At 37.8% G+C, this 13,456-nt stretch overlaps 2 protein-coding genes across 3 annotated transcripts in view; one reads left to right on the forward strand and one right to left on the reverse strand.

Annotated features, from left to right (window-relative positions):
* The window catches only part of LOC107723973 (ATP-dependent Clp protease ATP-binding subunit clpX-like, mitochondrial), a 19,251-nt gene extending 11,468 nt beyond the window's left edge, over positions 1 to 7,783 (forward strand). The window contains exons 10-15 of the mRNA XM_016532708.1: positions 2,823 to 2,911; positions 4,437 to 4,601; positions 4,689 to 4,991; positions 5,321 to 5,413; positions 6,582 to 6,688; positions 7,068 to 7,783. Of these exons, the coding sequence (XP_016388194.1) occupies positions 2,823 to 2,911; positions 4,437 to 4,601; positions 4,689 to 4,991; positions 5,321 to 5,413; positions 6,582 to 6,688; positions 7,068 to 7,155 (845 nt within the window). The 3' untranslated portion in view covers positions 7,156 to 7,783. The remainder of the gene's footprint in view (positions 1 to 2,822; positions 2,912 to 4,436; positions 4,602 to 4,688; positions 4,992 to 5,320; positions 5,414 to 6,581; positions 6,689 to 7,067) is intronic.
* Positions 7,784 to 9,363: 1,580 nt separating this feature from the next.
* Positions 9,364 to 13,456, reverse strand: part of LOC107723958 (transcription factor PU.1-like) — a 7,466-nt gene continuing 3,373 nt past the window's right edge. For both annotated transcript variants that reach the window (XM_016532688.1, XM_016532687.1), the window contains exons 4-5: positions 10,654 to 10,807; positions 9,364 to 10,079 (exon numbers count right to left, since the gene is read on the reverse strand). In XM_016532688.1, coding sequence (XP_016388174.1) covers positions 9,763 to 10,079; positions 10,654 to 10,807 — 471 coding nt within the window. In that variant the 3' untranslated portion in view covers positions 9,364 to 9,762. The remainder of the gene's footprint in view (positions 10,080 to 10,653; positions 10,808 to 13,456) is intronic.

Here is a 13,456-nt window from a genome sequence, read left to right on the forward strand (position 1 = left end):
CTCAACCGTAATTTCACGAAGCTACGAGAATATTTTTTGTATGCAAAGAAAACAAAAATAACGACTTTATTCAACAATTCGTCTCCACCCTAGCACCATTTTGGAGAGTATCCACTGAACATAAACAGCTTATGCTGTTCTGTGTCAGCTGCGTCACGTGGATACGTTTTCTACGTTGTTTACACTTTGATTTAAACGAAAACAACGTATCCGTGTGGTGCGGCTGGCACCGAATAGCATACGCTGTTTGCATTCAGTGGATACTCTTCAAAATGGCACCAGGGTGACGCGGAGGAGACGAATTTTGGGTTCGGAGATTCCTTTATCCATTGGATTATAACATTATATAATACACCATTAGCATCTTTTATAACAAATGGCATAATATCATCACCATTCCAGCTTCAGCGAGGGACCTTATCTCCATTACTCTTCGCTTTATTTATAGAACCTCTTGCTGCTGCAATAAGACAGAATGATAACATCTTTGGAGTTTTATCACACACCACTAATCATAAAATGTCCTTATACGCAGATGACATTTTTTACTTTTTCTACAAAATCACAAAACATCACTTTCAGAAATAATTAAACTCATCAACAAATATTCTACTATATCAGACTATTCCATAAACTGGACCAAATCAACAATTTTACCACTGAACATGAATCCACATGACACTAGTATACAGGACACTTCATTCACAATAAATAATATTGCATACTTAGTAGGGGTGGAACGGTTCAACTTACTCACGGTTCGGTTTGTGTCGCGGTTTTAGAGTCACGGTTTCGGTACGGTTTGGTATGTGCTATGTTTAGGCAAAAACTATACTGTCAAATAAAAATTTAAGAAAATAAGAATAATCTATCTAACTACTAGCAACAGCACAAATAAATACAATAGAGTAAAAATACAACTAAAATAAACAGTGATTTCAGTTTTTTTAGGTAGGTTTAACATTAGTTTCAGGTACATATATTGAATAAAATAATGAAATGTAAAACAGCATTGCATATTTGACTGTATAAATTAAAGATTAATCTTTATTAAAGTTACAAAAGCTTAAATGAGCAAAGCTTAAATGAGTTTAGCTTAAACACAGATAACGTGTGCTGTTCAGGTCTCACCTGTGTGCGCGCGCGCTATCAGCACCCGGGTGATGACGGAATAAATGCTCATATTCCAGCATACGGCATTCACATTGAACCAGAGTGAACGGTTTGTCCACGTTTTTTTTTTTCATCGCTGTTGTTGTAATGTATTGGGGAGCCAGAATGCGCATCCATCAACAGAAACATACATTAGCCGAACCTTGTTTGTTTTACGTGTTATTTATACAGTAGCAAACCATATTACAGATGCGTTGTCAGATTTTTTTCATCGCTGTTGTTGTAATGTATTGGGGAGCCAGAATGCGCATCCATCAACAGAAGCATATATTAGCCGAACCCTGTTTGTTTTACGTGTTATTTATAGCAAACCATATTACAGATGTGTTGTCAGATTTAAGTTGAAAGTGGTCCTAGCGCGTGCCGAACCGTGTGTGTCGATTTTTTTTCCGCGAACCGTTCCAACACTAATACTTAGGAATAAACATTTCCCAGAACCTTTCAGACTTAACAAGACTTTAACCTTTTTAATTTTTTAACCTAATTTAATTTCACTGTTAAAAACAATAGAAGACGACTTAACTAGATGGATGAACCTACCACTTTCCATTAAAGGTCGAATTGCAACAGTTCAAATGTGAACACTACCAAAAGTCCTTTACTTATTCACCATGACTCCTGTACAGCCAACTAAGAAATTTCGTTGGCTGCACAGGAAAGTTTACATCATTAAATCAAACAATAAGCTAATTTTACTGGAAAAACAAGAACCCTAAAATAAGTTTACAAAAACTTCAAAAAAATAAAGCTCAGACCAGATTTTCTACTCTATTACTTAGCGTCTCATCTACAACATATTTGCAAATGGATCAGATATGACACTATCCAAAACCTGTGGCTAGAGTTAGAACAAGCAGAATGTAAAGAAATAACCATATCCGATATTCCATCACTCACCAAAAAATCAAACAACAAAATCTCTTTAAGAGTTTGATGATTATAATAACTCTCACTGCTTGGTAGCAGATTAATGCATTGATAAGTCATGAGCTTATACCACACGTCAACATTTGCAGAATTAATGCAGAAATTTAATTTAGGAAAAGAACAGTATTATTAGTACCTACAAATCAGGAATTCTATTAAAACCACAACCCGTCTTTTAAATATTCAGTGCTTTTACTCATGTCTCTAGCTATCGCCAAGAAAACAATCTTACTTAATTGAAAAAATAAATTCCAAATATCAATTACACAATGGCTACATCTGTTAAGGGAACATATCATTTAAGAAAAACACACATCAGAAACACAAAACCAGTTATTCAGATTTAATACAATTTTCAGCCCACTGCTCTTATCCTTAAATATTGATTAAATCTAGCTGGTGAGCTGATAGTTATAGTTTGCACTTTTTTCTTTTCTTGTATGTGTGTGTATATATCCATCACTGGTTTCTTCTTATGTATAAGTTACTATGTCAAGGTGTTGCTGTTAATTTATGTTCTGTTCAATAAAAAAAAATCAATGTCATAATCTTTCATTACGAGGAACAGAAGTTGACTGATATAAAACGCCTCCATGCTTGACCTTTGAACGTTTCACTGAAACATTTTGATTCCTCTTTCTAAGTGAACTTACTATTTTTAAAAATTAACCCTGTCTGTTTGGAGGTCTGTGATTTATCATTCATTTGTCATTCTCTTGCAGGCATAGTGTTCCTGGATGAGGTGGATAAGATTGGCAGTGTGCCTGGAATTCATCAGCTGAGAGATGTCGGGGGCGAAGGAGTTCAGCAGGTCTGTGATTATATTTCAGCCACATTCATCTTTCCCAGAGCTCTATGATTCTGTCACTGCCAATACACAGAGTTACTGGCCTAATGGACTACTTTACACGGCTGTAAATCTCTTATCAGGGCTGCTGCCTGAACGTACAATCAGAATTGTTGAATAGATATTTATGTAATTTATTTACAGTTAATGATGTACAAGTAATGCACAAATTTGTGTAACAGTGCAGCAATTTTTAAAGTAGATATTAGTTAGTTGAATAACTCGTGAGTTGAATAAACCACATTGTGTTCATATAAATCTAAGGAGCTGCGAGCACATTGAACAATGACAGGAATTTTTTTTTGGTCACTTGGTCATAAAATTTCTCTTCCACATAAATATAGTTTAAAGGGTTAATCTATCTCAAGTGGCTTGACTATGTTTAACCTTGAAAAGCACTGGTGAGATTAGTTTTGTTCCAAGGAACTCCTGAGCTGAGATATAGAGGTTTCTATAAATTTGGGTATAACAAATTTGTACATTTGTTACAAAGCTGGCCTAAAAAAATAATAATAATAAAATAAGAAAGGGGGTTTTCCAATACCAATACATACAGTAGAGGTAATAATTTAACAAAGAGAGAAAAAAAGTAAAGAAAGGAAGAAAAAAAAGGAAAAAAATATAAATGGTCCAGCAAACAAATTCTGGACTAGATGAACTGACCCTAACTGGAACTGTGGACAGACTTGGAAAGTTGTCTCTGGAAAGTTTTTTGCATTGTACATGGTTAGAAAACACTGTAAATCACAGGTTTTAATATGAAAATTAACATAAATCAAAAGGATCCGTAATAAAGGCTGATGCACACTTGCCAGAATCTAGACCTGACAGATCCAGACAATGTGGGCAACTAATAGCAAATAGTGCAGTGAGACTGAGAAGTGTTTAGGTTCATTGAAGACCAGATGTACCATAGCATTTTGAATCATGTTGAGGTTTCACATGCCAGATGGTGGACCAACAGAGCATTACAGCAATCTGCATTTGAGATGACAAGCACAGGAAGGAAAGACAGGAAGGGTCTCATCTTGATGCTAAAGAGAATCTGCATGACCAGGTAGCCTAGTAAGCAGTGGTCAACTGGTAATCAAACACTATCCCACGGGTTCATAGCTGACCTAGCTGGGGTTGTTACTGTCATGACCAGCTGAATAATGATAGTGTGTTGAATTGTTATAGATAGGTTAAACTTAAAAGGTATAAAAAATGTTTCTTAATGTTGCCAGCTGTATCGTTTATATCAAAAAGAGAAGCGGACCAAGAACCGAACCTTGAGGTACCCCAGTGGCTAGCTGTTGTGATTTTATGTACTCGCTTCTTAGAAAATCTTGAAGGATCAACCTGTGAAGTAGGACACAAACCAGCAACGAGTAGTAGGATAAACAGAATAATGTGGTAATTCACTGCAGAACAGAAAGCTCCAGCAGAATTGAACCTTTTTGCATTGTGTAATTTCTTTGGATGTTGATGTTCCTGTTTGTCTGTGCAGGGTTTGCTGAAATTGCTTGAGGGAACAATTGTTCATGTTCCAGAGAAGAACAGCAGAAAGTTGAGAGGAGAGACCGTACAAGTGGATACAACCAACATTTTGTTTGTGGCATCAGGTGCTTTCAATGGGCTGGACAGGATCATCAGCCGTAGGAAAAATGAAAAGGTGATTTTTCTACAGTATAATTATTTACTGGTTCTTCAAAATTGATCTGACTATCAGTATATTACACTTTCTTGATGTCCCCTGCAGTATCTTGGTTTTGGGACTCCTTCTAACCTGGGCAAAGGGCGTCGAGCTGCAGCAGCTGCAGATCTGGCCAACAGCTCAGGAAATGATGTGGACGCAATGGCAGAGATTGAGGAAAAGGACCAGCTCCTGCGGCTTGTTGAAGCACGGGACCTCATGGAGTTTGGCATGATCCCAGAGTTTGTGGGCCGTCTGCCTGTGGTGGTGCCATTGCACAGTCTGGATGAAGAGATGCTGGTGCAGATCCTTACAGAGCCTCGTAATGCAGTGATCCCTCAGTATCAGGCCCTCTTCAGTATGGATAAAGTATGTATATCATGCTACATGTACACCAGGGTGTCCAATCCTGCTCCTGGATGGCCAATATCCTGCAGTGTTTGCTCCAAACTGCTCCAACGCACTTGCCTGAAAGTTTCTAGTGAGTCTGAAGACCTTTATTAACTGGTTCAGGTGTGTTTAATTAGGGTTGGAGCTAAACTCAGCTCAGCTAAACACAGTAGCCCTCCAGGAGCCGGATCAGACACCCCTGAAGTACACCATGGTGTAACCCATATTTCATACTCCTTAGTGGTTCTTGCTAGGGCAGTAGTAAGTCTAGTTAGTCATCTTCTGGTTTTGTGTTTTTTTTGTTTCAGTGTGAGCTGAATGTAACCCCAGATGCATTACGCGCAATCGCCCGTTTTGCACTGGAACGGAAGACAGGAGCCAGGGGTCTCCGCTCCATCATGGTAAATAACAGGAATCAAAGCCTCATTCAAGATCTGCCTGTCCGTTCTTGTGGTCTTATTCTTTTAGATATGAATTCTGTAATGCCACATTTACACTGCAGTTTTTGATGCCCAATTCCGATTTGTTGACTACATCCATTTTTTTCTGACGACCAGCATACATCTTCTTTTAAAAGTGACCCATATCTGATATCTGCATTTACACTGTACACTTGACGAAACAACTCAGGGTAGATATACTGACCCGGAAACAGGGTTGGCAGGTTTGCGAAACAAAACCAGCCCAATTTCTAATCAAAATTAGCCCAATCATGTTTTTTCCACGGGTTTCCCGTGTGGTGGTGATCCCCCCTCCGTCAAAAAAGGGGGAGAGATCGCTTTAACCTATGCACTAAAAAGCAACCCATGGCAACAGTGTAAACCATTAGGGCAGTCGTGGCCTATGACTGAATCATAGGCCACTATGATTCATATGACTATGAATGTGTGAGGTGAGACCCCGGGGGTGTGTGTTCACGGTGTGTGTGTTCACTACAGTGTGTGTGCACTTGGATGGGTTAAATGCAGAGCACAAATTCCGAGTATGGGTCACCATACTTGGCCACACGTCACTTCACTCACTTTTTAAAATAAGCCCAATTCTGCAGGAAAGCCGCAGACTTGGCAAAACTGCTGGTACTAACCTGGAAAATCATCCACCTGAGTCAACATCATTTGCTAGCATGGCTTTTTCAATGACATATGACTTGTATTGACAGGAATATCCGATCTGTCCTGGTATGGCAGACGCAAATGCATGTATCCGATTGATATCAGATTTATTTCCACATATCAAAATCGATGCGCTTTTTCCTGTTCTTTGGTCATATCCGATCTGTGCCACATGGGAGGGAGGAATAAATCGGAATTAGGTTACTTGAACCATGTAATGTAAATGCGGCAAGTATGTCCGAAACTTCTTCTTGAGGTCCAAAGTCCTATGGAGTTTAGCTGCAGTTTACCACAACACTCCTGTCTGGAAGGCCTTGAGTAGCTGCTTGAGGTGTTTTGTTTAAATGAGGTTGGAGTTAAACACTCCAAAATACTGTCACTCCAGAAGCAGGACTGAACATCTCTGCTGTAAATCCTTCAGGTACATCTCTGATGTGTGTCATCTCTGATCTTTCAGGAGAAGCTCTTGCTGGAGCCCATGTTTGAGGTGCCTCAATCTGACATCATTGCTGTGGAACTGACAAAGGAGGTGATCCAGGGCAAATGTGGACCACGTTACATTAGGTACAGGTTTTGACAGTTTTTCATTAGTCATAAAGCTGAAGCAACAAAATTAAGGCTTTGAACTAATGTAGTTGGTAGCAATCTTTTTTGTTTGTTGTTGTTCTTTTACATAAAGTGTGATTTGGAGCTGGTTCTTTTTAATGAATCAGTCCAATCCTTTCAGATCTTCAGATCTTTTTTTTTTTTTTAAATCAGCCACTTCAGTAGATCAAATGAGTAGATCCATATCAACCTGTAATGTTGGCAACTCAAAAAGTCATTTGACTTTTTGTTTCATTTTAGGACTCAGCGGCTCCCTAGTCAGTTTTTGAGTCTGGAGTCCCAACTAAGAATGTGCAAAATAAACTTAGATTTTTGTGTGTGTGTATTTGTGATCCAGAGCTCCTCCCAAAGAAACAGAGGAAGAGTTTGACTCCGCCTCTGAGGAAGACAACTGGCCCAGACATGCTGATGCCGCCAACAACTGAACGGGAAGCTGCTGCTTGCACATCATGTCATTATTGCTCAAGACAGCAAAATGCCATCACTATGGAGTCCTTCCAGCCGAGCCTAAACAGAGAGCAGTGTTTGTTGATTTTTAAATGAGAGCACAATGAACAACAGTTGGAATATATATTACATGGTGCATTTAATAACCTAAAGCAGAGAGATATGAAAAGTGTTATTTAAAAAACATACACTAACATAGTGGAGGTCTAGCTTATTTTCAATCTCTGGCGATTGATGATATTTCTATCGGTCTAAAGATAATTGTTCTATACTTATAAAGACGTTAGTGGGTGATTTATTGCTTTTTGTCGGTGTGTGATTATTATAAGGGAAGTATACAGATTATGGGAAATTTCTAAATGTTGAATTTTAGTATTTCTGGTGCATAATACACCTATGACATATGTCTTGTTTCCGCAGGACACACTGATACCAGATATGTGGAATATTTTCTTATGCCTCTGTTTTAACCATGACGTTCAATTCTACAGCACAAGCCTGTTACATACATCTAGTTTTTAGGATTTACTCTTTTGAGACCGCTGTTAACTTAAGAACTGAACAAAAACAATGTGATAATAATAAATTTGACAAAAGTTGCACACATTTGCTACGCAGTCTTCCTATGATTTTTACTTCCTGTTGTTTTAGTAGCTTTGTCCTTTATATTGTGTACTCGAATCCCATTTCGGTTTCTATTTAACTCTACATACACAAATCAAAAGACAGTGCTATCATTTACAGATTTCTCTTTTGCTCTCTATTTATTTTCCTGCCCACAAATTATTTCCCCATTAAAAACAGAAACCGAATTCTGATGAAAATAACTTTGGAAAAGCCCTAAAGAGCAATGAAATCAAGTTCTGTGAATCATTTGTTGTTGTATGTGGGGTGTGTTCATGGTCCCCTGGGTGGCAGCATAGAGCAACTTCTTTAGATTAGACATCAATTCTTGCAATTACTAGAAATGTAACTTTATGGATTGCCAATTCATATCATGGTCTGCCAGATATTTTATTTATAAAGTAATTCGAAGTATAATTCATAATATAAATATATTAGTATCGCCATTAACTTTATAATCCTAACAATATGGCAAATTATTACAATGAGACAGACCGAATAGGAAAACTGACTTGCATAAACAAAAACAGAAATGTGGTTTATCAGAGTTGCGTTAAAACTGCATCTGAATTATAGTAGTTATTAACCAGTTTGCATGCTTGCCACATGCTGTACTTGTCTAATTAATAGGAAGCATGTAATTAATAAGTAAATAGACAAATAATTCTTTCCCACCTTTCACTTCATTAACTGTTTTTCTAACAGCTACCAAAAGGATGGCTATAATACTCTATATAATAATACTAAAATATAAAACTAAGAAAAAAGTTATTGTTCATATATAACTTTTTGAATGACTGTCATTGGACTACAGCTCAAAAGTTTGGGGTTAGTAAGATTTGTTTATTTGTTTGTGTTTTTGTCTCATGCTCACCAAGGCAGCTTGTAATTGATCAAAAATACAGTAATACAATAATGTGAAACATTACTACTTAAATAACTGCTTGTAATATTATAAGTATTATATACCTGTCTTTACGGTCACTTTTGATCAATTTCATGCATCCTTGCTAAATGAAAAAAAAAATGTGATAAAAGACATAAAATTATCTATTTAAATGGTGTTTTAGTTTTTGGTTGTTTATATCACAAACTGAAATCCAGAAAAGACAAAATGAACAGAGTAGATAGCAATACTAAATATATATATTTTTTTTCTTCCCAAAAATGCTCCTTGTGAATTATATGTTGTATCCACTGATCTGTATATATATATATATAGAGAGAGAGAGAGAGATCAGTGGTTGTGACTCAAAAAATCTATTTTTTAAGTCTTGAATCTCTTAAGGATCTTTGTTGCTATAGGAACCCAACAGGAAGTAAATAAGCTATTTTCAAGAAGGACTTCCAGGTTCATTTATTCAGCGATGGGATGCCTCTGCATAATATAAACACAGATTTTTAGCATTACTAGGCATAAAATAAGTTAAAGCTTTGCTAATTTGTGTGGATGAAGCATATGGAAGTCAAAATGTGTCAAAATAGCTGAATACATGTAAACGTCCTGAAGTGTAATGTTATTATTATAAGTGTAACATTATTATTAGAATTATATTATTAAAATTGTAGTATAATTGTGCATGCAGTTTTCATAACCATATTAACTAAGAGACTACATGAAATATACCTTTTCAAATGCATTTGTCACACCACTGGACAATTGAAATGTAACAATAGTGAAATCAAGACAATTTAAAAGTGGGGGGAAAACAAACCAGTTACAGCATCAAAACATGAAAGCATGTACTCTTTTAAAAATACATACACTTTGACCTTAAAAATGTCTATTGTCCATGTCCATTTGTCAGCTACTCAAATATTTTATACCCCTATATTACCTATACATATTACATATCCCTGAGATTACATGTTTTGCTGCAGAACAATGGCAGAGGAGAGAATCTGAGAATATTGTAGGTAAGAGACACTGGATCTAAAGGAAATGTTTTGTGTCCAGAGTTTCAGTGATGATACTGCCTCCTGTCCGTAGTCATCCTCCTCAGCACCTCGCTGCTGAACTGGTACGTGAGCTTCTTCTTGACCTTTTTGACCTCGCCGGTCTTGCCGTAGTTGCGCAGGGCCCTGGCCATCTTCTGGTAGGTCATTTTCTTGCGGTTGCCCTTCTGCTGGCCCCAGCGGCCGGCGAGTGTCTCCTTGTGTTTGGAGGAGAACTGAAAGATGCCTCGCTCTCGGTCCACCCACCAGATGCAGTCCCGCATGTCTCCGTCCTGCAGGAGGTCCAGGAGGAACTGATAGAGACGCACTTTCCGTTTGTTTCCTGTAGAAGTTGACGTTCAGTTTAAAGTCTGGATGGCTCGCCACTTTTGATACCTAATGTGATTCCTTATATTTCTATTGACTAGGTAATTTTGCAACTAGCAGTCATTAGAGTATTAGTAGACTGTCTGCTTAATATCTGCTAACACTTCATTCTGATGGTCCTCAACAGACATACTATTGACTATAGGTAACTTTGCAAGTACACGTCAACTTATTCTATTAACCCTAACCCAACAGTCTACTAATGCTCTAATGGGAGTGTAACCAAAAATAAAGCATAACCAAGATCTGTAGATAGCATTAGTGAACTGTTGTTGATTACCTTATAATGGGGCCAGATGATCTGGAAGGTTTAAAAGTAGAAACTTGGGACTAATATTTTTGGTAATGTGCTTACTTTAATTCATACTACAGAAATAATAAGAGTGCTATTGTAGTACGCTACAGTGTGGTCGAGACCAGCTCATTTGGGTACCAAGTCCAAGCCGAAACCTACATAGGTTGAGTCCACGACAAGACCAAGACCATGAAAATATTGTCTCGGACTCGAGACATTTTTGTTTGTAGCTCACCTGATAGAGTGCTGGAGATGCCTGGATGTCTGTCGTTGTCGTCCTCACCCTCGGATACCTCAAAGGGTGGACTGCGTCCCCCGGGGTCCTCATCATCAGTACTGCAGTGGGGGACAGGGGACCGCTGGCACAGTGTATGGGGGACAAAAGTATACTGTAGAGATAGATCAACAATCATCAGTCTTGCCTTAATGCTTCTGTGGCTCCTTATGCTAACCCTGCCACAGGAACTCATATAATCAAAGCAATGAATGCTATCAACCAACTTTTTTTTAAATTTATTTTTTTATATATAGTCACAATTTTGTATAAATTCACCAGCACTGAGGGTGCACTAACTCTTAGAGCTGGAACACATCTGTGGTAATCAAAAAAAATATGATTTGTAATAAAAATAGTGAAACTGCACCTCTAAACTTAACCCTCAGTGGGACGTGAGCAGGTCAACCAAAAACGTACGAATGAGGTCGTAGAATTTCACACGAATTTGCCACCAACTTGCCAGTATGTATGAAAATATACACTTTTTAATTTAAAAAGTATGAACTTGAACCCTGAAACAAAATCCTCAGTGGGGCGTGACCAAGTCAATCAAAAATTTACAAATGAGATAAGAATTCGCAACCAGTTTGCTAAAACGTGACATTTTTTATAATTTTTAATAAAGCAGTTTGCTAAATCGTATAATAGTTACAAATTGTCATGTGTTGTCTAAATTGTAATTTCATTGGATATTGGATAATGCAAAATATAAAGCAAAATATCAAACAAATGCAAATGATCAGGCAATATTTTGTGATTTTTTGTATAAGCAAAAAAATGCTGGTTTTGCATCAAATACTTGGAAACCACAGAATTACTTTACATTGAAAGAGGAAGTACAAAAAAACTCAACTGTCAACAGAAAGGGACACACAATGGCATGGTCCCAGATTTACAAATCAAGTGCGCATCACGTTTTGCTTCCAAATCGTCCCAGAGAACCACAAAGTTTCATTTCTATCAGCAGAATCCCACCACACAAACACATTTAGTGCATTAGTAATCTTTTTATATGGCCTGTTTATTATTTAATTATATTTGGAGGAGTGTATCTAAAATGAAAGTTTATATTAAGTTATTTTATTTATTAACTTATTTTAAACGTATTTAAAGACATAAATGCATGTAATACCTGGTGCGATGTTACATGTTAGTATTCCTATTCATCTCAGTGGCAGTTGCTCGGCTGTTAAAACTCTGCTCTCCGGTAGCTCTCAAATCTCATTCACACTTGCCTATATTCAAACATGCCGTACCAAGATGCACTGGGTCAAGGGGTCAAGATTTGGCTATTTAGCATGGTCAGGTTTGTCCCAACAACATCAGCTTGTGTGCTTTCTCTGTGCATTCTAGTGGTGCAAACAGCCAACCAAAGTCAGGACGCCATTTTACTATGGCCAATTAGTCACATGGCATAACAGCTCGGGTGATTGGTTCAAAATATATTTCCGAAACTAAGGGAGCAAAAATGCAAATTTAATTATTACTTCCATATAGTACTGGTGCTGCTCTCTCTCTTTTTATTTCTGCTACTGGATCTTAGCGCTGCATTTGACACTATTGACCACAACATTCTTTTTGAATAGACTAGAAAATGATGTTGGCATTAGTGGAATTCCATGGTTCATATTGTGCTTAACGGACCGTCATCTATTCGTAGCAGTGAATGAAGAGGTATCATATCGATCACAAGTACAGTATGGAGTACCACAAGGCTCAGTACTAGGACCTTTGGACCCTACATGTTACGCCTGGGGGAATCATCAGGTAACATGGTGTTAGCTTTCACTGTTATGCCGATGATACTCAGCTATATATTTCTTTGCGGCGTGACGAAATATACCAATTCGCAAAACTAACGGAATGCATATTTTATACATAAAATTGGATGACTAGTAATTTCCTACTGCTAAATTCTGAAAAAAACAGAACTAAGGGAGCAAAAATGCAAATTTAATTATTACTTCCATATAGTACTGGTGCTGCTCTCTCTCTTTTTATTTCTGCTACTGGATCTTAGCGCTGCATTTGACACAATCGACCACAACATTCTTTTTGAATAGGCTAGAAAATGATGTTGGCATTAGTGGAATTCCATGGTTCATATTGTGCTTAACTGACCGTCATCTATTCGTAGCAGTGAATGAAGAGGTATCATATCGATCACAAGTACAGTATGGAGTACCACAACAATCTACCTAGCGTTGTTCGGGAGACAGACACACTCTGTCAGTTTAAATCTAGATTAAAGACCCGTCTCTTTAACTTGGCATACACATAATACACTATCACATTTCTATAATTCTTGAAAGGATTGTTAGGCTGCATTAATTAGGCCAACCAGGAACACTTCCCATACCACCCAATGTACTCGTTACATCGTAAGAAAAATGGCATCTATGCTAATATTTGTCTGTTTCATTCTTATTCTGAGGTCACCATAGCCATCCTGATCCAGTCCATATCCTGACCAGATGGTGTATAAGGACCTAGAGATGAACTCTACAGCCCTGAATGACAGCAGAGACCATGTCAACTAGATAAGCCCCACAGACAGATCCCCAGAGAAGGCCTCATCAACTATATGGCCATTTGCACAAAACCTCAGCAAGACCTCGAGGAACCACAAAATGTTGGTTCGTCTGGCCAGAGGAGAACTAGCCCCCCGACTGAGCCTGGTTTCTCCCAAGGTTTTTTCTCCATTCTGCCACCGATGGAGTTTTGGTTCCTTGCCGCTGTCGCCTCTGGCTTGCTTAGTTGG

The sequence above is a fragment of the Sinocyclocheilus rhinocerous genome, unplaced genomic scaffold (assembly GCF_001515625.1).
Source record: "Sinocyclocheilus rhinocerous isolate Xijiao unplaced genomic scaffold, SAMN03320098_v1.1 scaffold63, whole genome shotgun sequence".
In the NCBI taxonomy this organism is placed as follows: domain Eukaryota; kingdom Metazoa; phylum Chordata; class Actinopteri; order Cypriniformes; family Cyprinidae; genus Sinocyclocheilus; species Sinocyclocheilus rhinocerous.